The sequence below is a fragment of the Magnolia sinica genome, chromosome 10, assembly GCF_029962835.1.
Source record: "Magnolia sinica isolate HGM2019 chromosome 10, MsV1, whole genome shotgun sequence".
Classification (NCBI taxonomy): domain Eukaryota; kingdom Viridiplantae; phylum Streptophyta; class Magnoliopsida; order Magnoliales; family Magnoliaceae; genus Magnolia; species Magnolia sinica.
This window is the reverse complement of record NC_080582.1, coordinates 64,620,411-64,645,282: the sequence shown is the minus strand read 5'-3', so window position 1 is coordinate 64,645,282 and position 24,872 is coordinate 64,620,411. Positions and strand designations below refer to the sequence as shown.

General features: G+C 41.1%; 1 protein-coding gene across 3 annotated transcripts; it reads left to right on the top strand.

The window, feature by feature from the left end:
- The first annotated feature begins 1,538 nt into the window (after positions 1-1,538).
- Positions 1,539-23,807, top strand: LOC131216888 (PWWP domain-containing protein 3-like). Of its 3 annotated transcripts, XR_009157092.1 has the most exons (4): positions 1,539-1,726; positions 19,637-23,040; positions 23,289-23,386; positions 23,529-23,807. XR_009157092.1 is itself a non-coding variant. In XM_058211487.1 (3 exons), the coding sequence occupies exons 2-3, from the start codon at positions 19,654-19,656 to the stop codon at positions 23,295-23,297; spliced, it is 3,396 nt and encodes a 1,131-aa protein (XP_058067470.1). In that variant the 5' UTR covers positions 1,539-1,726; positions 19,637-19,653; the 3' UTR covers positions 23,298-23,404. The 3 variants fall into 3 exon arrangements, 2 of the variants coding, with proteins under 2 accessions (XP_058067470.1, XP_058067469.1); XM_058211487.1 differs by lacking the exon at positions 23,529-23,807 and having other exon boundaries at positions 23,289-23,404; XM_058211486.1 differs by lacking the exons at positions 23,289-23,386; positions 23,529-23,807 and having other exon boundaries at positions 1,540-1,726; positions 19,637-23,272.
- The last annotated feature ends 1,065 nt before the right edge of the window (positions 23,808-24,872 follow it).

The window sequence follows — 24,872 nt, the reverse complement described above, 5'->3', positions numbered from 1 at the left end:
CAAATAGTCATACTGATAGAAATTAGGTTTAAGCGTGATTTTACATTTTTCTAGATGGTGTGGCCCACTAAAGCTTTGAATTGGACTCATTTTTTGGATTCGAGATTATCAGACGAAATTACACCTGATGGACGAAGGGGATGTTACAATCACATCACAGTGGGCCCCACAGGGTCGAGTGTATTATTTGCCGTGTACAACACGTGAGGTAGAAGATTTTGGTCTTCTTTGGTCTTGCATGGAAACATTAATAAACCGATACAGTGTAATGGATGGATGAGACGGAATCAATTAGAAAATTTTTAAAATTGAATACATAATTTCAGTGTCCAATTAATGGTCCAACGGTTTAGATTACTTGATTATCTGACCATCGGATTGGTGAACATTTATTGGACGGTTAAAAATAGATGGTGTCCAATGGTCCTGTTTTGACAACTCTCTACAAGCCAGCGGTTAGAAAAGCTCAAAGAATTTGAGTTTGGGACTCTACTTAACATGGGTTCGACGACATGGTCGGTTCGATTTGAGTTAATGAATGCCACGTGGATAACTTATGGGTGCCTGCGTTAAGGAAAACTTTGATGCTCTGGCAGAGTGATATGGATGATACGCAGGCACTTAAAGACAAAATTAGAAATTATATAATTGAAAAAGAGCAATTTAAGTTAAACTGTCCAAAGCATGCGTATCGGTTTAAATATAGCATTAAAGCTAATTTGATTATCTGACAGTCAGATTGTTGACATTTAAGGAACGGCTAAGATTGAGAATTATCCAATGTTTCTGTTTCAACAAATAAATGTCCATTCAATCAAATTGGTTTTGGTAATTGACATACAGATAGTGGGTTCTACAACTTAAACGGTTCAAATTTGTGTAAACCTATGACTGACAAGTGTACAATTTCAGAGTGCTTGAGTATCAAGCTTGATACGCGGGCGGAGTTAAAAATAACGCTTCTCCTTTGGTGCGGATTAGGTGCAGCCCGGACTCATTCAACCCAGTGCGGCCCTGATTATGGAGCCCATCTTCATGTATTTATTGTAAATCCATGTCGTCCATCCGTTTTTTAGTTTCATTTTAGTGCATTTTGCAAATATTGAAGAATATACAAATTCAGATGAATCACATCACAGGAAAAAAAAATATTGATTGATAATCAAAGACTTTTTGCGGACTAGAGCAGTTTTGGATCATGGTGATATATATCTTTTTATCTTTATCCAGATTTTTTTTGACCTTATCAACAGGTTGGATTTAAAATAAAAGTTTCAAAAACATTACAATGGTCCCTAGGATTTTTTAATGGTGATCGTTCAATCACCACTGTTTACAATGGAATAGTCCACTTGAGATTTATTTATACTTCATATTTTGTATTATGACTTAAAATAATCTGGAAAAACGGATGGAAGGTATGGATTTATAATATATACATCAAATGGGCCCCACAGTCAGGGCCGCATCGTGATGGGTGAGGCCGGGGCCGAACTTAATCCGCTACCGTCTTAGGTACGTGGGAGCAGACCCTGAAGCCAACATAAAAAAAAGGCCAAAAGGGTGCGCAGTATGCACCGTCCGTATTATAGAATGCATCAGATGTTATCCGAGAGAATCAGGAGAAGACGAATCTACACTTTCATTTTCTCCTGAGCGGGAATCCCACATCTCATCTCATTCTCATCACTCTCTCGAAAATCTCTGCTGTGAAAATCCTCTTCAGGTAATTTTATTTCTCTCTCTCTCTCTCTCTCTCTCTCTCTCTCTCTCTCTCTTAATTTTTTTTTTTTTAATTTTTAATTTTATTATCTCTTCTATTCTCTTGGATTGGAATTTTGAAATTTCCATTTTCAGATGCAAAATCCATAAAACCCTAGATAATCCCCTTAAACCCTAGGTTTAGGGTTTCTGTCTCCAGCTCAAAACCCTAGGAACTCTCCAGAAACTGGAAAACCCTAGGTTTTAGGGTTTCCGGCATGGCCGGGACCGAGGATTAGATTTAGGGCTTTTAGACGAAGGTTATCATCTCAGGAAACTGAGTAATTGAACTTAGAATTTATGGTACTGTCTGGGTGATTGTGGGGTCCTGTTGTAGAATCTTCTTCAATGAAGAGTTGCGATGGCGAGAATTAGAGCCATGGATTTTAGGTGAATGATGGATGGGACGTGGACGGTGGATCTTGATCGAGTGGTGGCTGTCGGGGTGTTAACTACATGGCCTGATTAAGGTTTGGTGAATCCCGCCCCAAATACTTTGATTTTTTCCTCACAGGTAAACATCCAGGCCAGGCCTGGCCCATTATCCAATTACCAGTAGGTCAGCCAGCCTGACCCCCTCAAAAATAGGGCTTGGGTTGAGTTTATCATGTTTCGGGTTGGGTTTGGGTCAGAAACATGGTCCATTTCACTAATGGGTTGGTCTATTGCGTTTTAGGTCGGTCTTGGGTCAGAAATGTGGTCCATTTAACTAAATGGGTCGGGCTCGGGTTGTGTTTATCATTTCGGGTTGGCTTGGTTCAGAAACATGGCCCTTTAACTAAATTCATCATGCTCGGGTCAGAAACATGCCCATTTAACTAAATGGGTCGGTTTAGGCTGAGTTTATTGCATTTTGGGTTGGACTTGGGTCAGAACATTGCCCTTTTAACTAAATGGGTCAGGCAAGGGTCAGAAACATTGCCCTTTAACTAAATGGGTTGGTCGGGATGGGTTGAGTTTGTCACATTTGGGGTTGGGCCCAGGTTGAGTTTGTCACGTTTCGGGTCTGCTCAGGTCAGAGACATGGCCCTCTAATTAAATGGGTTGGACTCAGTTGAGTTTATCGTGTTTTGGGTTGCTCAGGTCAGAAACATGGCCCATTAAACAAAATGGGTCTGGTTAGTTGAGTTTATTGCACTTCGGGTTTGAAACATGGGCCATTTAACTGAATCGGTCAGTCTCTCCAGTTGAGTTTGTCCGGTTTTGGGTCAGGCTCTGGTCAGAAACATGGCTCATGTCAACCTTGGCCTGATCTTACCTGCCTATTCATGGTGCTATAAGCAAACAAACAAGCTAACAGCAAGATTGTTGAACAAATGTAGCACGCTGAACCTGATGAAAACTTGTAAAGTAAAATCATAAATTTTTTAACAAAGGTCCATAATAAAATTCTTTCCATATTATATAATAACGAAAATTTTCTATTTAATGAAAAAAGTTAACATGGTAACCAAATGTAAGTACACGGTCTGGCACAACTGATGCAAGGTCTAAATGTAGATCCAGACCATTGATTGGATGTGCTTTACCATGTATGGGAGTAAAATCTCCCAAATTAGAAGACACTAACCTTTTGATCATTATAATAATTTATGATTATCATGTGGCATGTGTGGGGACTGGTGAGGGACTCATGCAAGTCCTGTCATCAGAGTCCCTACTAATTCATCCACCTTTTATGCAGTACTGGTCTGTCTGATGTGTAGACTGGTCAAATTTTTGAACAAGGGCACCTACACATTACGACGCACCCAATGGATGCAGTGGATCTTAAACACGCGCCAAAAGGTGGGAGTACAAAATGTTAGCTACTGAAAAGAGGGCTGGATTTCTATGTCAGTTCAGCACCATTTTAAAAAAATGGTGGTCCTCACATGTGGCATTGATGTGCATATCCAGATTGTCAAAATTGTCGGTCCTACTGGTATGGATCATACTCTAAAATCACACTTGTTGAGCAACCTTAACCATCCACTTAAGGACAATTCAATGGATGGTTTAAAGTAAAATAACGAGTGGTCCAATTTTGAAGGGACAATTAGATAGTTTTTCTTGAAAGATGAAGCGCTGTTATTTGGGCCAAAGGCCACTAGAAAAACTAGAAACAAAAGAACACAAAACAAAACTACAAACAGAGAAAATAAAGAAACAAAAACAGAAAAACCTAACTACACTCAAAACGCTAATAGAGCATCCCCTAGAGATCACAACTCAGGCAATCCAATCCGCAATATACAACATAACCCGATCGATAACACTCCCCCCAACAAAAACCCTCTGATTTCAGAAGCAACGATTTTTTCTTTTCAACCAGATTGCCCAAAAAGGATGGCAAGCAAAGCCAATCTCCATTTGGACTGACCTAAATAACCCTCTCCACCAACATGCCACGATAAAAAAGGCAATCGATCGAACTTGGCATAACCCAGGAGATGCTAGAAACTTGGGATATATTGGACAATGCCACTCTAGAAAAATGAGCAATGAATGAAGAGATGATCGGTGGACTCCTTTTTGCTTATGCAAAGGAGGCACACATTGGCGAGCACCATCAATCTTTTTTGAAGATTGTCGGTTGTGAGGATCCTATTCCTCCTTGCTAACCAAGCAAACACTCATGCAAAGGAGGCACACATTGGGGAGCACCATCGATCTTTTTTGGGAGTATGCCAGTTGTGAGGATCCTAATCTTCCTAGCTAGCCAAGCACGCTGGTAGATAATACTGTTGGACACAAGATCTTCTCCTTCATGGACGGCTTCTCCGACTACAACCAGATCAAGATGGTTGTCAAAGATCGTGAGAAGACTTCTTTCATCACACCATGGGGAACCTTTTACTATCGGGTTATGACGCAGGGATGAACGTGATGAGGATAACTACTCCGAATCCACGGAGCTTCTCTGGACTCCTCACAGAGACTTCTCGATTCCACGAGGAAAGAAAGCAGAAAATAGAAATAAATTCTAAGAAATTCGAAATTGATTAATTGTTTGATAAAAATGAGTTCACAACCCTTTAAATAGGGGTACCAAGCAATGGGAAAGAAATCAAAATCAAACTACAACTCAAAATCCTAGAATCCGCGACTTACTATAAATAGTAAACTTACTATTTATAGACGGTCGTGATGTCTACTAGTGCGCAAGATTTTCGGCCAAAAATAGTAAGTGTCCTATTTGGCTTCACCAAACCGTTCTCCTAATTATTCTAAGCTCTTTTCACGTTGGGCGCAACTCCTAAAGCCCGACGGATGAAGAGTTATAATCAAACAAAAACTTACTATTTATAGTAAAAACGAAATTAAAACAGGGAAACGACCGTCGATCCAGGCGTTTTTCGCAATTCCGAGCTACGCAACCTGGCGTAGCGGGTTTGGTTGGCTTCAGTAGCTCGTTCTACCCCAAAATCATATATTTTATGTCAGATAACTCATTCTGAATTGCGAGATACACCCGATTTAAGGTTCGATGGTCTGGATCACTTCTGTCGTCGACCGGGCCTTTTCTGATCCATCTTGGCCATGTAACTGTCCGTGACCTGCTCTACATCAGGTTATGCCCTTCGGGCTGAAGAATGCAGGAGCTACATATCTGCGAGCCATGACTGCCTTATTCCACGACATGATAAATAAGGAAATGGAAGTCTATGTAGATGACATGATCGTCAAATCTCGCACGATCGAAGGACGTTTCGAAGATCTTAAGAAGCTCTTCGACAGATTAGAAAAGTTCAAGCTCCGCCTCAACCCACAGAAGTGTCTTCGGCGCAACCGGAGGTAAACTGTTAGGCTTCGTCGTCGGCGAAGATGACATCCAAGTGGACGAGACCAAAACCAAAGCAATCATCGAGATGCCGCCGCCCAGTACTAAAAAAGAGATTAGGGGTTTCCTCGGAAGGATCCAATACATCAGCCGATTCATTTTGCCCCCTTGATAACATTTTGCTAAGGGCTTTCACAACAATCACAAAGAGAAAAAGGGGATAGAGGGGCCCTGGGATGCTTCAGAAAAACCAAAATGGGACCCAATTCCCAAAACCGGACTTGTTAATAAGAACTAAGAAAGTAGCCAAGGACATACAACAATGAATCCAGTGCCTCCATTTCTTCCCAAAACCTATCCACCCCAACAAATAATCTAAAAAGGACCAATTTACATGATTGTACGCTTTTTTGAGGTCCAATTTAGATACCACTACTTGATTACCCATTCTTTGGCGTGAATCGACGCATTCATGGGTAATCAGAGCATTATCAGTGATCTGCGTTCCAGAAATAAAAGCATTCTGGAATAGTGAAATGACTTTGGGGAGCACAACTTTGATATGCTAACTTAGAATCTTAGCAATAATTTTGTATGGACCACCGAGAAGACTAATGGGCCTAAAGTTCTTTAGGCAATACGCAACTTCAAGCATAGGAATGAAGGCTAGAAAAGTACAACAAGTGTTTGTAGTATTGGTATCTCTACAAGTTTCGTTGGCTGGGGTTTTAGAAACAAGTATTGATATTGTCGATTCTTGAAAATGCGTGGAAACATGGGGAAAATGGTGGAATTTTTTAGTGAGACTTCAGGAGATGCTAAAATACAATTTATTATTTTTTTTAAATTTAAAGAAGACATATTTGCATATTTAGGAATAAAAAATTTTGCAAAAAGAATGCATTCATAATAAGTCCCCATTTAATGGGGGCTTAAAACATGTGATGTTGTAAGAAATCAGTGCAATAGTAACCAAAATGAGTTTATATAATACAAATGTATGTACCATACAATAACTAAGACATGTAAAAGTAAATGAACTAAAAGACTTAACATATCTGGCCATCCCTCATACCCACATGGAGTTATGGGGTGGCTTGTAATCGTTATCTAAATCCCTACACAGTTAAGGTATTTCGTAACGGTAACAGTGGTTGTAAAGTCTCATTGTCTTCATTCAGTATGGCTCAACGACGAGGAGGGGGCTGTGAAGATGCTTCCTTACCCTCATCAGGACGTATCAGACTCCCCATCAAAGCATCAAAGGATTTTGCATAAACCCTTTACTCGTTGATTACTTGACCAATGTCGATACGAAGAGATGTTGCTCCATCGACTGCCTGTAAAGCAGGGCCTCCCTTTGCATCATCTAATCTCCTAACTTGACCCACTCATAAAGTAAGTCCTCAGTATTATAACCGAATTGTGCCATTGTGTGCCTATTGACAATAGGACAAGTGGGTCTTGATTTGCCTTAATTTTTCGTTCTGTTCGTAGTTGTCTCTCTTTCAACTTCCTAATATAATAGCATTATACGAGCTTTTACAACTTCTTGTGTCCCAGCATGTTCCTTTTGCTAGTGTGTATGAGCGACCACATGCTTTAATTCCTCTCGTATGGCAAATGGTATACAGTCTTAGTGAGAGCATGGATGATCGATAACTGCAGTGTGGGTGTCTTGCCTCCATACGTTACCCACCACTCGTTTGCATATCCATGAGAAGCTTGTTTTAGTTTAAACGTGGAATGAGGTTACCTAATTATAAACCATATTATTTAAGTAAATAACTAAATAAATAAACTATACTCATATGCATCATCGTTTCACTCGATTATCTTGTTGGTGCGACCGAGAATACACTAGCATCCCTAAACCACAATAACTGCAAATACAAATTCGCAAAGCAACATTTTTAATCACCCATATTTATAAAGACTATAAGTGAAATTGCTTTACCAATTACAATTAATGAAATTTGCCCAAATTGCATTACTTGGTTCTCAAAATCTGCTTTCTCCCTCAAGTTGGGGAATAACGTTTTGAAGACATGGTGTATGGCCATCCATTGCCAATTCTTGATCCTCCCATGGCTGGTGTTTATAATGAAACTTGAGTTCAGGTAGTACGCTGAAACCTAATTAATAGTTACTCAGTTGCATTAAGATATAAACAAAAGTAATACTTAAAGTGCAAGTGATAAAAAAAATAAAGCTTAACGTAACAAACTTACTAGCATGGAGTGGATGCTCAAGGGTCTTGATCTTCAATGATCTAGCACATCCACTAATGCAAACTAAGGGTTGTAGCTCATATCTCATCTTTCATTATTCTCATAAGCTTGTACATGAACCTCAACAACACTTCATCGAGTCATTTCATCAAACACTTCGCAAACAATATCAAAATAAAAATAACCGAGTCACCGAGCCAAGTCAATCTGAATCGATTCGAGTTGAGGTTCAAGCTGAGTTGAGTCGAGCTCGGGCAAGCTCGAAAATTTCGAGCTCCAAAAATCAGCTCGACTCAGTCTGAATCCAATTTCAAGCCGAGGCGAGTCAAGCGAGCTGACCGAGATGACTCGTGTACAGCTCTATTGAAATGAACCACTTACCTATAACATTCCCTATAGTTTCCCTGAACCCCACCTTGCTCCATATGTCTTTCAACCTCCTTTGCATAACACCTGCATTGGGTGTATTTGTAACACGGGTGCTTTAGTTGTGCTATAGGCCATGCCAACTTGAACCATAACCACACCCTTATTGCCTTCCTTAAACCCCTTGTTGCTTCCACCAACCTCCCCTCTGGAGCTCCCAAACGATGAACTAATCTCGTCAAGTCCTCTTCTCAGCTCCCTCTCCCACTTGGATGCCAGGGACTTCTGGATCACCTATATGTACTCCCTCTTATCCCGCTCAGTAACGCAATCCTCGGGATATGTAATCATCTCGTCATTGTTGTTATCCTACTCTTCAATAGTCCTTAGGGCTAGTTCAGGACCCCGTAACTCCTTGATTTTCCTCTCCCATGATTGTTGCCGCTGTCGATGTGACTTCCCCTCTTCAACACTCTTCTAATCTTTGTTCTCACTTGCTTTGTTACACTTGGCAGCCCTTCACATTCTCATACCCCTACCAAATGCTCCTTCAGCCTAGAAACTTTCCCCCTCCGTATCATGTGGCCATAGTAGTTGAAAGTAGTTATATATTTATTTGCCTTCATTGGCCGTCCATGTTTCTACCCGATGTTCCTTGCTCCTTTTCTCGATCGGGACGACATTTTATTTCATGCTAACTGCATACAAATACAACCAATAATAACATCAATTCATAACGTGGTATTAAATATATCTTATTAAAGTAAACAAACGTGCATAATGCATTTATACATTATACATGCATGCATTCATACACATGCATGATGATCTAAGCATCCCATCTATCCATCCAACCATCCATCCATCTAAACATCCATCCCATCCCATCCAAACATCCAACCATCTCATCCATTCATCGATCCATCCATTCATCCCAACCATCCATCCAACCTTCCCATCCATTTATCCCTCCCATACATCCCATCCATCCATCCATCCCATCGATCTATCCATCCATCCATCCACCCATCCAAACATCCGTCCGATCTATCCATCCATCCCATCCAATCCTTTCCATCCTTCCATCCATCCATCCATCTATTTTATATATATATATATATATATATATATATATATATATATATATAGATTTTTTAAATTATTTTTTACATTAATCAGTTTTTTATTTTAATTTTGGTTTTTTGCCCATATAGCCGCCTGCCTTTAGGGCCATCGACCTATAACCGCTTGATTTTAAAATATTTAAATTAACAAGCTTATGCTTTGCGTATATGAAAAAATAGCTGCCTCTTGGACTTAAACAGGCACTTAGTGATGGAAAAACACGGTTAAGGTGTGAAAAAGACATTTGCTCCCACACCCTTTGGTTTTTACGATTATACCCTGTTATAAGGGTGTGGGCGTGCAGAAGATTTGATGGGGCCCACCTTTATCTACGTGTGTGATCGACACCATCCATCCATTTTGCCAACTCATTTTAGGCCATCATCCCCAAAAATGAGTCAAGTCTGTATCGCATGTGGACCCCACTACACCACAAGAAACAGTGAATGCCTACCATTATTAGCTTCTTAGGGGCTAGTAAAAGTTTTGGATCAAGCTGATATTTATGGTTTCCCTTCATCTAGTTCTATGTGACCTTATTTATAGGTTAGATGACAAATAAACATCACTGTGGGCCGTGGGAAGTTTTTAATGGCGCGTGTTCAATGACCATTGTTTTGTGTGGTGTGGTCCATCTGAGATATGGATCTGCTTCAATTTTGGCTCATTTCCTAAAATGAGTTGGCAAAATTGGTGGATGGCGTGGATATAACACATACATCATGATGGTGGGGCCGACAATTTTTTTAGCACCGACACTTGAGGGGTCAATAATCTCATTGGTGTGTGCTTCAGTGACCACTACTTCATGATTTATGTGTTAGATCCACACCGTCCATCAATTTTTTTAGATCATTTTAGGGCATGAGCCCAAAAATGAGGCAAATCCAAAGCTCAATTGGACCACGCCACTAAAAGCAATGGGGATTGAACAAACTACTGTTGAAACCTTCATTGGGCCAATCGTGAGTTTTATTTACCATCTAACCTGTTCATAAGGTCACGCAGACCTGGATGAAGGGAAAACACATATCAACTTGATTAGAGCCTTCTATGGCCCCAAGAAGTATTCAACAGTTGAGTCCAATTCCTACCATTTCTTGTGGTATGGTCCACTTGATCTATGGATCTACCTTGTTTTTGTGCTCATATCCTATAATGGTCTGAAAAAAAATGGATGGACGGTGTGGACCTAAGAAATACATCATGGTGAGGCCCATATAAATTTCACACGTTAAGAAATTTCGTTGCTTGCCATGTGGTGCAACACATTTCGGGAAGGGAGAAGAAAACTGTAAGTGTTGGCATGTGGAACTTCCATGGGCCCCATCATGATGTATGTGTTAGATCCACACTGTCCATACATTATTCCATATCATTCTAGGGTGAGAGACCAAAAATGAGCTAGATTCCAGTCTTAGGTGGGCCATACTATAGGAAGCAGTGGGAATTGGATGCCTATTATTGAAAACTTTTTGGGGCCCTAGAAGGCCTTTATCAAGCCGATATTTGTGTTTTCCTTTCATCCAGGTCTATGTGACCTTATGAAAAGGTTAGATGGCAAATAAACCTTACATTGGACACTAGGAAGGTTTCAACGGTAGTCGTTCAATCCACGCTGCTTTCTGTGGTGTGGTTCACTTGAGCCCCCCTTGGAACCTTCCTAGGGCCCACCGTGATGTTTCTTTTTCATCCAACTTGTTAAAAAGGTAAAAAAGACCTGGATGAAGGGAAAACATAAATATCAGCTTGGTCCATAACTTATGTGGCCCCCATGAGGTTTTCAATGGTCGGCATTCCATCCCTACTGTTTCCTGTGGTGTGGTCCACTTGAACCTTAGATCTTCATCCTTTTTGGGTTCATGCCCTAAAATGATTGTCAAAATGGATGGACGGCGTGGATAAAATACATACATCAATCTGGCCCCACAGAGCCCCTGCCAAGACCATCCGTCTCTAGTTAGGTCCTAGTGGGGGTAGTACGCAATCCATGCTCCTGTGCCTTCAACACAGACTATCTGCACTCTTCGTAAAAGAGTTGGTTGACTTTACTTAAGAGGACAATTTTGTCAATTTTGAAAATACAGATTTTAAATCGTATAAAACCTTAACACCATTAGACGTCAGGCGTTGGGATGACTAACGATGCAAAGCGTAAGCTCATTAATTTAAATATTTTAAAATCGGGCGATTATTGGTTGAAGGCCTTATAGGTGATGCTTATATGGAAAAAACCCTTTAATTTTTTAAAATATTTTAAAAAATCTGAAATTTTAGGACATGATCACAAATCCATAGGTCAACCCACCTCATCATAATATAAAAAAAATGGCCCCATTGAAAGAAAAATGTTTTAAATTATTATTTTTTCATTAAATAGATTTTTTTTTTAATTTAAAAAAATCCGAAAAATCAAGAGATTGTGAGCAATCTATAGATTAACCCCTCATCAACATATTGAAAAAAGGGCCCAAATTAATGTTGTTTTTGGGAAGAGATTAGGAAAAAAAAAACATATTTTCCCCATTTTCCTCTAAATCGGACTAAATTGATTCTAAAATCTCTTGATTTCACGTTTTGAAATCTATGTATGCATAAACATGGATTTCAAATGAAAAATCCATGTTTAAATATAAGAAAAGGTATTTCACCCTTTTTTCACACCTTCAAATTCCAGCTAACGGAGCTTCAATCTTTGTTTTCGCCCCCAAATCTGTGCTCGAATTCATTGATCTTCAGGGGGAGTTACTGAATTCAGTCCCTAACTGAGGTGCCGTTTAGTGAAATTTAATTCTCGGACTTATCATTTTCAGTGATTTTTGAAATTCATACCGTTTGTTAAAGATAAAAGATTGAGAACTTAATGTTAAAAATCACTTAAAATTGGTAGTTTTTAAGTGTCTGGCACATCACATGGATTCCGCCTCACACGGGCCCCTCCATTAATCACCTTCGGTGAGATGTTTCAAACACGAGACCTCCCGCTCTGATACCACTTTGACGCAGGACAACTAACCACTTGCTCTAAAAGCTCGAACTGATAGAGCATGAAAAATCATTCCCTTTATCTCATATTGCAGGCCTTACATCCCATGGGTTAGGTCCCTGACCAAACGCCCCTTGTGGGCCCCACATCACATGGGTTCTGCCTCACACGAGCCACCTGCCTTACACAGATGGGGCCCGCCTCACATAGGCCACACACCTCGAGTGTGCCCTTGCATCCCACAGGCCACCCTACTCGAGCCCGGTGTGAAAATACTTGTGTTACCTTTTAGCCTTTAAAAATGTAATACGTGACGTGGGAAGGTTTTGTGGGCCACACCATGATGTATGTGTTGTATCCACAATGTCCATCTATTTTGCCAAATCATTTAAGGGCTTGAAAAAAAATGAAGTAGATCCAAAGCTCAAGTGGACCACACTAGAAAGCAATGGGGACAATGACGCCCATAATTGAAACCTTTTGTAGGGCCCATCTCGATGTTTATATGCCATCCGACTTGTTCGTAAGGTCACATGGATCTTCCTAGGGCCCACCTTGATGTTTATATGCCATTCAACCTGTTCATAAGGTCACATGGATCTGGATGAAGGGATAATACAAATATCAGCTTGATCCAAAACTTCTGTGGCCCCTAGGAAGTTTTCAATGGTAGTCATTTGATCCCCATTGTTTTCTATGGTGTGGTCCACTTGAGCTTTGGATTTGCCTCATTTTTGGGCTAATGGCCTAGAATGAATGATCTAGAAAAATTGATGGACGGATTGGATATACAACACATACATCGAAGTGGGCCGCATGGTCAAGGCGACACCCATTAACGGGTAACATGTAATGCATTCCCTATACTTTTTTTTTTTTTTTTAGCTTGTTAGTACACCTCACTGTCAGTTGACACTTCACTGTTAGCCACCCCCACTAGGGATCGATACCAAGACCTCAGTGTTGAAACGAGGTATCTTTCACTCAGTCTACCACTTGAGCTATGGATCAGGGTGTATGCATTCCCTATACTTGGATTGCTTAGTGTAGAACATGGCACCTAGGTTGTGCCGTGGGGTAGTTCTGTGGGCCCACATTGATGTATGTGTTATATCCTCACCATCCATCCATTTTGTCAGATCAATTTAGGGCATGATCACAAAAAAGAAGTAAATCCAAATCTCAGGTGGACCACACCATAGGAAGATAGTGGTGATTGAATGTCCACCATTAAAAACTTCTTAGGGCCCACCGTGATGTTTATTTTCTATCCAACCTATTTATGAGATCACATGGACTTGGATGAAGGGAAAATGCAAATATTAGCTTGATCCAAAACTTCTATGACCCCTAGGAAGTTTTTGATGGTAGGCATTTGATCCCCACCGTTTTCTATGTTGGGATCCACTTAAGCGTTACATCTGCCTCATCTTTGGGTTAATGGCCTAAAATGATCTAACAAAATGGATGGGCGGTGTGGATATAACACATACATCATGGTGGGGCCCATAGAACTTTCCCACGTCATCGACGCAGTTGATCAGTGGACAATCCAAGTACAAGGAGAGCATTACATGCTACCTGGTAAAACATTAATGGGTGTTGCCTTGACCATGGGGCCCACCTCGATGTATTTGCTGTAAATCCAAGCCGTCCATCAGTTTTTCTGGATCATTTAGGGCATGGTCCCAAAAAATGAAACAGATCCAAATTTCAGGTGGACCACACCACAAGAAAACAATGGTGATTGAACACGGTCACCATTAAAAACTTCCTAGGGCCCACTGTAATGTTTATTTGCCATCCAACCTGTTGATTAGGTCACATAGACCTGGATGAAGGGAAAACACGAATATCAACTTCATCCAAAAATTTTGTGGCCTCGAAGAAGTTTTTAATTGTGGGCATTCAATTACTACAGTTTCCTATGGTGTGGTCGACCTGAGATTTGGATTTGCCTCATTTTTGTGCTCATGCCCCAAAATAAGCTGGCAAAATGGTGGGATGGCATGGATTTCACATGGACATCAAGCTGGGCCAGCTCATTTTTTTTTGTGGCCTAGGACATTCAACACGGAAGCGCGTACTATGTAAACTCCGTGGGGGCCACCATGATGTATGTGTCTTATCCACGTTGTCCATACATTACTGACTCATTTTAGGGTATCAGCCTAAAATTGAAGCATATCCAAAGCTCAAGTGGGCCACGTCATAGGAAACAATGTAAATTGAACGCCCACCATTGAAAACTTCTTGGGGGCCACAAGTTTTGGATCAAGCTGATATTTGTGTTTTCACTTCATCCATGTTTGTGTGACCTTATGAACATGTTGGATGACAAATAAGCATCACTGTGGGCCTGGGGAAGCTGTCAACGGTGGATGTCATTATCCCCATTGTTTCCTATGTTGTGGTCTCCTTGCGCTTTGGATGTGCTTGAATTTTGGGCTGATGCCCTAAAATGACTTGGTAAAACAAATGGACAGCGTGGTAAGACACATACATCGTTGGTGGGCCCCACACTGATTGGATGATGAAATCCATCCATTATTTGGCCTTATTTTCTATGGCCATTCCATTTTTAAGCCATTGATGGGATGGTTGTGATTGCCTGAAAAAGTGATTCTTTAGGATCATAAGCCATCCATGATGGGCCTTAACAAATAGATGGATCAAATTGTTGCTCGCGCCTATTTTTTTAAAAACAAAATGGACCGGTCCATGTTAAAGACCATTGATCAAACAATTAATATTTGTCAAATATGGTGGCTCATGAAATGCACGTTAGATCTAATGAACGGTCTGGATCAATGCATTGGGCTGTCTCAGTGGGCAACCAAATTGCAAATCTGGCAATTATGATTATAGATTCAAATCAATCCTAGACAAAAGATATTACCTACATACTATGGATGTAGGTAATTGTTGTATGCCTGTTCAGACTGTCCAAGCTGTGGGTCCTGTTGTGAATGGATCATAGCCTCAAAATCAAAGTCATGTAGAGATCTAGCAATTCAGTTCGTGGCTGTCAAATGGATGGCTAAAACTAAATTGGCTATGGTACAATATCAATGGGCTAATTTGGATGGATTAAAACCATCCAATCAATATGATATCTGAGTTATTTTTCCATCTAAAATGGAGTCCAATGGCGTGGCCCATCTCACCAATGTGCTTTGACTACATAATTAAAGGCTACACATGTAGAAACAGAAAATCTGAACATATGGTGCATTTCATTGAGACGAGTATTATCTACTTGCCTCCTTACACAATCAATTCATGTTACTGTAGGTGGCAAATATAAAAGATCCAGACCATTCATCTTTTTGGCTTTATTTGGTGGGAAAAGTATTAAAATTTTATTGGAATGGGCATGAGTGTGTAAAAATTAGGAGACTATAACAGATTTTGTATCATACTTTACAAAAGATGTATATTGGGACAATATGGGCAAATATGACAAATTGCCAATTTTCATACACATTTGTAGTTTGTGTTTACCAAACAAGTTTTTGTGAAAAAAGTTCTTAATATCAGATATCAATACTTTTTTCCAGACAAATACCAAATAGATTTTTCAGTAGATATTAAGTACTAAGATTCAACACTTCAAAGTTTTCAACACTAAATCAATTTTCAGACCTTATTTTTCCAGTTTACCAAACGACACTTGAGATCCAAAGGAATTCCAACAAGCTCTCTCTCTCTCTCTCTCTCAGGTGGGTGGGTGGCAATAGTGTTGAAAGGGGTAGTTGGTGAGATTATCTCTGAGGACTCATATTATCACAAGAGGTGAAATTATTGGGGAGATTTCGCCGATATCAGGAAGGGATACAAAATATTGAACTATCGGTATTGCTGGTTTGAGGATACCAATAACCAATGTACAAAGTATGGGTATTGCTACAAGTTTTGCTAGCTGAGGATACGGAAACAATATCAATATCACCGATAACCAAAAGTGCTGGGAAATATGGGTAAAATGGTGAAATTGTTTAGTGAAACTTTATGAGATGTTTAAATACACATTTGCATATTTAGGAATAAAAAATTTGAAAAAGAATGCATGCATAATAAGTTTCCATTTAATGGGGGTCTAAAAGCATGTGCTGTTGTAAGAAAAATCAGTCCAACCATCATATCCATCCCATCTATCAATCCAACCATCCCATCTATCCATCTAACCATCCAACCTTCCATCCAACTATCCATCGATATTTCAAAATATCGATAACACATCCTATTTCGCCGAGGAATCGTCGACAATTGGAAAGGGAACGAAAGACCGTGGTCTCAATATCGCCCATGTTGCGATAACAATAATATCACGATATGATCTTGTCGACAATTTGAACACTGCATACAACAATGCCCCCATAAAAAAAATTTGAAATGGATTTTTTTTTTTTAATAAATAGATTTTTGGCAATATCAATACATTTGCAATATTATCAAATTATTGTCGATACATGCAACACCTAGAATTTTCATAGTAAAAATTATTGGCAATATCGATACATTGGCAATACAAGCGACACCTGGAATTTACATAGTACAAAATGACGATACTTGGTGATACATCGCTAATACTTGGAATTTTTGAGACTACCAGTGTTATTGGTATTGCTACTACTGTTATTGGTTTTGTCGAGATGGAGGTACAGATAATATTGGAGATATTTCGATAATATCAGGGATACTCCAAACAATGCCGATACCTGGCGATATTGATATAATCGTCAATTGGGGAACAATCCTGACCCCTCTTCCCTTCCTTTCAAATCTAGGAATCCCCTCCAATTGACCACTCTAACCTTCCCCAAGATTCATCGGTTCCTTGAGGCCTTTGTAGTCCTCAACCTTATCCCCCTAAAAGTCTACCCACATGACAAAAGGCATCCCTAACCCATCTTTTCCCTCTAAGAATACCTTCCAGTACTTCCAGACTTTCCCAACGGAAAGATGAGGAGCACATGGGGGGATGCTTTAAAAGAAATAGTCTCCTTGCAGAAAAGGATATAAAATGTGTCCAACTGCAATCCTTAAGTGCAACTGCTTGTCTGAGATGTGGATGGAAGGCTTACCAATGTGGCATGCATGGGTCAGATCCAAGGGGGATGCTTTAGACGAAATCGGAATAACAGCAAGAGGTGTGACGATCTCCGTCTGAGAGCCATTACCAGAGCTACCCACTGGCATAAGACGGCAGGATTCCAAAGGATTCTGAGACCCAGCAGTGTGGGGAGTAAGAAAGACCTCTGACTGAGCAGGAGAGAGAGGGACCACTGGATCCTTCTAAGGAGACACCCACCCCTCATGCAGCAACTGAAGGAAAACTTACAGTGGAAGAAGAAAGGGAGATGGGTCACAGCCACCTGATTCAAAAAAAAAAAAAAAAAAGAAGAAGAAGAAAAGAAAAGAAGAAAAGATCTCTGTTGACTTTGAGACCTGTCTCAAAGTCAGAATGGCTCTGCCATGTCTGAGAGCAAGAAAGGAAGTATTATCTTATCAGTGTGTTTTTTCAGTTATTAGTGGGGTCAGTGATTCAGAGGGTCTGAATTTATGACAACTATGCCATACATTGTTTAAAGAGTCACCACCATTTTTTAAATGTATAAAGCTAACGTAGAATTTAGCCCTTGAAAAGAAATAGACTCCTTGCAGAAAAGGATATAAAATGTGTCCAACTGCAATCCTTAAGTGCAACTGCTTGTCTGAGATGTGGATGGAAGGCTTACCAATGTGGAGTCACTACCATTTCTTAAATGTATAAAGCTAACATAGAATTTAGCCTTTGAAAAGAAATATGCTCCTTGCAGAAAAGGATATAAAATGTGTCCAACTGCAATCTTTAAGTTGAACTGCTTGTCCGGGATGGGGATGGAAGGCTTACCAATGTGGCATGCATGGGTCGGATCCAAGACATTCGTTAGTGGCAGCCAATCATAAACATGACCTGGTCCGAAAATAGGCTGTTTCAGTGATCAGTTAGGCCACACACGTGTTGAACATGGATAGTTAATCATACATTTGTTTGTACATGGGTGGCCCATGTAATAATATACCCATTTAACTTTTGGGACAACCAATCAACATGGTGGAACCCAATCACTGAGTGACTTAGATCTTTTCACATGTACAAGGTTGCGATGTGTGATGGAGCTGGCAGAAAAGTGTGATTGGTCAGTTGTCTCTCGTCAGTCGACTCCTTGCAGCCATCTTCTATTTTAGATCGCATATACAGCTGCACCACAAAAGGTTTTATAGCTTTGAAGTTCCAACCTAAAGGAATTCTACGATATGATAGCGATCCACATCTTTCTGAGCTGTGGGCTATCGATCCCATGGTTCATGAATCGAGACCATCGATCCGCTGAATCCCACCGTTGATGGAAAATGCCTCAAAAACTTCCCACATTTTCTTGTTTAGTGGCATGTTTGATGAGTGGACTGGCTTGATTTTTTTAACAGGGGCATATGTATATTGGATCTCAAACATGTGTGCCACATGGTCGCATGTAGATGACTCTCCTATGCACTATATGACAGTCCAAAGGCTGAAATTGTATTTATGGATATTATTTAAAATTGGAATTTTAAAATGATAAAAGGACATTCAGAAAGCAAAAAATGTTGAAGCTGCCTCTTTCTTAGTAGTACAGATGCAATTTTCAACAATTGTGCTTGTTTTAGAGGTAGAGGTGCAAGGAAGCTTGCAAAATGTCTTTGTTTTTATCCCTAACAAGCAACCACCCCCCCTCCTTTTCTCTCTTTAGGTGGGTTGGATCAGGCCTGGGCTTAGGAAATCTCATCTTGAGTCATGGAGCTGGGCTTGGACCTGAATTCTTGGCCCATTTAGGAAAAGGGTTGGGCTCTGGCTAACTGACCCGACCAGAACCCAAGCCCATGGCCCCCTGTAATTACCAGTAAGGATGTTAAGTTGGTTCAAGCTGGAACTTGTTCTGTTGGGCATTTAAACATGCCCAAGCTGAGGCCTGGCTTGACAAGCTATAATAATTCTTGCTTCAACCTAGCCCATGGGCCCTTAGCCTTAGCCAATATCAGGCCAAAGCTAACCAGCTCCTGGGCGCCCATCCCACTTTTTCTCCTGGGTTGATAATATTTCATGATAAAATGAGAATAATAGTAATAATAAAAGAAAAGAGAGCAGTATAGCTGTGGTGGTTAGTATGCCATTCGTGCAACGAACAATGCCTATGTAAAGAATAATTCTTATTGGGAGCATTTTGAAATATAATGGTTTTATATGATGAAATATAATGCTATTTATTATTTTTCAGAGAATATTTTGAATACATTATTAGTTATTATAAATTCAAGCCTAACATTTCTAACCCTTGTGAGCCTCTTTTTCTTTCTTTCTTTTATTAACTGTTGCAGCCTGAGTTATTGAGTAGATGGATGTTAGCTTGCCTGAAAATGGGCAGATACTGGGAGATGAAGTTACAGAAATGCATGTTACCCTACAGAAGATGAAGAAAATTGAGGACATTTTAGATGAGAAGCACAATAATGCAGTCCCTGTTAAGGACGTGGTCATTGCTAGGGCTGACGAGAAGCAGCAAATGTTACCAGGAGTTGCATCTTCAGGCATTGATGAGGACCGTGGTACTGCTGAGAAAGTTACAGTAGATGGAAATCAAGATTCGGATGATGGTGTTCCACGTCAGGAGAATGTGGTGCCTGGAACTCAGGGCATTGAAGTTGATGTTTCAGTGTCAGTTGAAGAAGAGGAAGAGGAGGATGTGGAAATGGATGCTCAAGAACACCAATTTTCTGTGGGTGATTTTGTGTGGGGTAAAATTAAAAGTCACCCTTGGTGGCCTGGACAGATCTATAACCCTTCAGATGCATCGGGTAATGCAGGGAAGTACCGTCGGAGGGACCGTGTGCTGGTGGCATATTTTGGGGATGACACATTTGCATGGTGCTACCCATCTCAATTAAAGCCATTTCGGAAGGACTTTGAACAGATGTCAAAGCAGAGTAATTCTAAAAGCTTCACTAATGCTGTAGAGGAGGCTTTGAATGAGCTTGGCAGATGCATAGAGTCAGAGATGGCATGTTCTTGTGTACTGGAGGAAACCCGGACTGGGCTCACTAGACCACTTGCTGTAAATGCTGGAATAAAGGAAGGAGTAACTATACCCGAGGGTCATATTGGTGAACTTTCCATCACTGAATTTGAACCTGCAAGCTTCCTTGTGCATCTAAGAGATATTGCTCGAGTTGTTTCTGTAATCGATTTGCTTGAACTCACTGTGCTCCGGTGTCGGTTATCGGCCTTCTTTCGTGCAAAAGGATGTGGCCCATTGCCTGCATACCATGAACCTCAGGGGATTACGGATCCTGAAGAGAATGCTGACGAAAATCTGGGATATGATGAAACTGAGTTGGATGGTAAGGGGGATCTAACGCAAAACCCAGCTGAAGAAGGCTGGCTTTCTTCGCCAGTGACCAGCCGCAAACGTGGGAATAGCTTGTCTGGAAAACGGCTACAGATCTCAGAGGATAAACTATATCAGAGGAAGAAGAAGAGCATGGCTGAACTTATGGGAGAGAAAATGGATTCCGAACCTGAAACTGATGGCAGTGATGCGGTGGAAGAAGGAAAGGTGGTTGGTAAACCTGCTTTGCCATCCAAAAGGCAGGAAAAGACCAAGCATTCTGCATCTCCATCCGCAAGAACAGAGAATAAGGATAAGAACAGCGAAGATGTGGATAAAGAAGGCAAGACTGCCAGTAAATCTGCTTCATTATCAAGGAAGAGAAAGAAGAGCAATAAGACTTCCGAAGCTCCTTCAATGGCGGAAGGCAACAGGACTACTGATGCTGAAAATGATGATACTGGGGCTGAGGAAGGGACAGTCTTGAGTTCGCCGAGGATACGGAAGAAGAGTAAGTATTTATCACCCCCCTACACATTTTTAGGGGGGTTTAAGGGCATGATCTTAAAAGATGATGTAGAAATAGAATCCCCGAAGGATCCAATCTCTTCTCGGCTCAGAGAGTCTATTCAGACAAAAGATGCTGAGGCAGAAACTCCAGAAGAAACTTCAGGGATTCCGCAGATTGACGAGTCAGGAAGCAGGATTGTGAGCCGGCTTACTGGATCTCCTCCCATTGTAAAATGTGGCGGTGAGACCTTTCAGAAAAGAGCTGCCAAGGGATCCCGTGTTGGACGTAAAACACCTGGCAACTTCAGTCCGAGGACGCCAAAGGAAGATTGGACTGCTCATGTAGTGGAGATGGATAATGCATCTGCACATAAGATGCTTTCAGAAATCCGTTTAGTAGCCCTTGATACACTATATCTCAAGGGCGGCCGTTCTTCTGATAGAGTTGTGGGTTTCTTTGCTGGATTTAGGCGCTATGTGTATTGTGGGGTTTCTGACTATGGGACTGACAAGAAATACGGGAAGGGTAGAGTTGGTAGAAAGAGGAAATCACAACTCACTGAACATGGTTCGCTGGAAAAAACTGAACATGGTTTGCCAGAAAAACATTCTGGCGAGGGGGAGAAGTCCATGGCAGGTTCGCATGGTAGAAAGAGAAAAACCCAACTTACTGAACATGGTTTGTTGGAAAAAAGTACTGGTGAGGGGTTAAAGTCCATGGCAGGTTCACGTGGTAGAAAGAGAAAATCCCAACTTACTGAACATGGTTTGGTGGAAAAAAGTTCTGGCGAGGGGGACTGGTCCATGGCAGGTTCAGGTGGTAGAAAGAGAGAAACACAACTTACTGGACATGGCTTGTTGGAAAAAAATTCTGTCGAGGGGGGCCAATCCATGGAAGATTCAGGTGGTAAAATGATGAAAACCCAACTTACTGAACATGGTTTGCTGGAAAACAATTCTGGCGAGAAGGACCAATCGATGGAAGATTCAGGTGGTAGAAAGAGGGAAACCCAACATACTGAACGTGCTTCCTCGGAAAAAAGTTCTGGTGGGGCAGACCTATCTATGGCAGGTTCAGGTGTTAGAAAGAGAAAAACCCATCTTAACCAGCATGGTTTGTTGGGTAAGAATTCTGGCGAGGCCAACCTGACTTTGGCAGATTTATCTGGTAAAAAGAGAAGACCTCGACTCATTGAATGTGGTCCATTGGAAAAGAATTCTGGTGAGGGCGACCTACCTGAAGATAAATCTCAAGTGAAGAAACGGAAAGTGAAGGATGTAGCAACTGCACAACTTTCAAAAAAGAAGTCGGGACAATCTACTAAAGGAAAAGTGGGCCGGCCTCGTCGTGTTGCTGTCAGTTCAGGCATTGAGACAGCCAATGGAGAAAGGTCAGCAGCTCTGCTCTTGACCTTTGCACCAGGTATCACATTGCCTTCAAAAGACGATCTTTTAAAGGTATTCGGTAAGTTTGGAGATTTGAAGGAGTCCGAAACAGAAGTGTTGAAAGATTCAGGCTGTGCTCGTATCGTCTTTGCGAAAATCTCTGATGCCGAAGAAGCCTTCAATGGCCCCGAGAGGAAAAGTGCTTTTGGACTACCTGTCGTTGGTTGCCGACTGAAATATCCACCGGTTGCTTATAAAGCTCTGGAAACCAACGGTGCCTTACATATTCCACCTGCTGAAGGAGTTGGGGCCATTATAGCCTCATCGCAGGCCACTGCTGGGCCCCAGCTGCAGTTCATGCAACAGAACCTGGAAATGATGATGTCAATGCTCTCTGAGTCTGCAGGAGAAGGTGCGGGATCAGGGGAGAAGCTGTCTCCGGAGGTGAGAGCGAACTTAGCAGGTGAGATCGACGGCCTCCTGAAGAAGGTGGCCACACTGGTAAACTCTTCATCTCAGCCCTCAATCTCTTAGATATTCTAACCTTCCATGTTAAGAAGCATGTTGTTTCTTTAGGATGCTTGTAGAATGATGATGTGTATGAATAGGTGGTGTTATGGTACATTGAGGTTGGTTCCAGGCATGAGGATTTTAGGTTCTGTTATACTCTATTGCCAGACTGTTGCTTGTAAAACGTATAGATTTAGCTCATCCATTCACCTGTTTCTCTTTCTTTCTCTTCTTTTAAGCCTTTGTAAGCTTCTGCCTACGTGGAGATGTAGGAATTACATGCAGCATGACGGCTTATCATTCCACACCGTTGGATTGGTTTCCCCCAGCGAGACAGGTAACACATTTTATTTTCCTTCTGGCCTTGCAGACTGCAGTATTATTTTACGCAGGTGATTGTTGAGAAACAGTATTTATTTATTTATTTTCTCATTTTTGTTGTAATGGAGGGGAGCTAATTCCACTCACACTACTTGTAGGTACCTGGGCGACTTGTCAGGTGGGCCACACTGTTGATGATCAGCCCAAAGATTTGGCCGGTCTGCTTATCAGGTAGTTTCCATGCGCACGAATGAATGCATTGTAAAGGAACTGTCCATATTCAACATGCATGTTGGGCGGCCTGATGAGTGGGCCAGCCTGATTTTTGTGCCAGAGCATATACATTGTGGGGCTTGATTGATAAGCAGCTTGCAATTCGCACATTTGGTAGAGAGATCAAATGTCCAATAAGCAAACCTATAGAATGTGATTATTTATGATCCGTGCAAAGTATCTGATATAGTGTTGTGCAAAAAATTCAGAGAGTTGGCATCTTTTGATTTTGGTACCAAACAGATGATTTAAAAAAAAAGCAAAAAAAACTAGGTTCTGGTAGCAGCTCAAAAAGCCTTAAAAGAGGCATTTATAACTGATCCACTTGCTAGGTGGGCCCCTCCCCGGATGTTGAGTTGGTGCGGCATGATAAACAGTCTGCTTGTTTTTCGTGCCTGGTGATTTCATGGTGTGGTCTATTGTTGTCAATGTATGGATGTGCTGCACGTTGTCTATAGCTGATCTGTGCAGTTAATAGGCGTTCTGAAATGAAAATAAAAATAAAAATGTTATTGGTTGGGATGGTTTAATGACTTTTGGACAAGGACCTAAAAAAAATCCAAATTATAGTCCCAATTTGGATGTAATATGAACCAAAAATTACATTTATTTTCATGCCCCAAGCCAATTAGAGCTGGACACGAGCCAAATCAAGTCAAGCTGGCATGGCTTGGTTTGGCCAGCGAATTACCTCAGCTCAAAATCGGCTCGATCCTTGAGTCGTGCTGGACAACTCGGCTCAGTTCGATCAGTAGCTTGCGAGTTGCGTTGAGCCGTTGAGTACAGCTCGGCACAGAACAAGTTTCATGCGAGAAGGTCGGAATGCCCCTGTGAGTTTTACACGCGAAAAGTGGGAGGCAACGAGCTCTGTTACCAGAGCTTATGGTGGGTTCGCCGTCGTGTGATGGGAGGTTTTGATGGCCTTATATGGCGGTTTGAATGACTGGGTGTATGATTATTTTGGGGCAGAAGGTGATGTGTAGGGATGTATCTTTTATAATCTTTGTTGTGCGTGAAATCGAACTGGTCTATTGCACGGAAAGTGTAATCGATCATGAGAAAAATGTTTCAAAACTGAGTCGACTAGATGATTAGGATGATCTTTTTTTAAAATTTTTTTTTTTAATACACACCACTACACACTCATACCATGATGGGATTTCAACACCTATGGGTACTCAGAACCCTCAACCAGGTGTTGAAACTCCTAAGAGTCTACCACCGGAGTA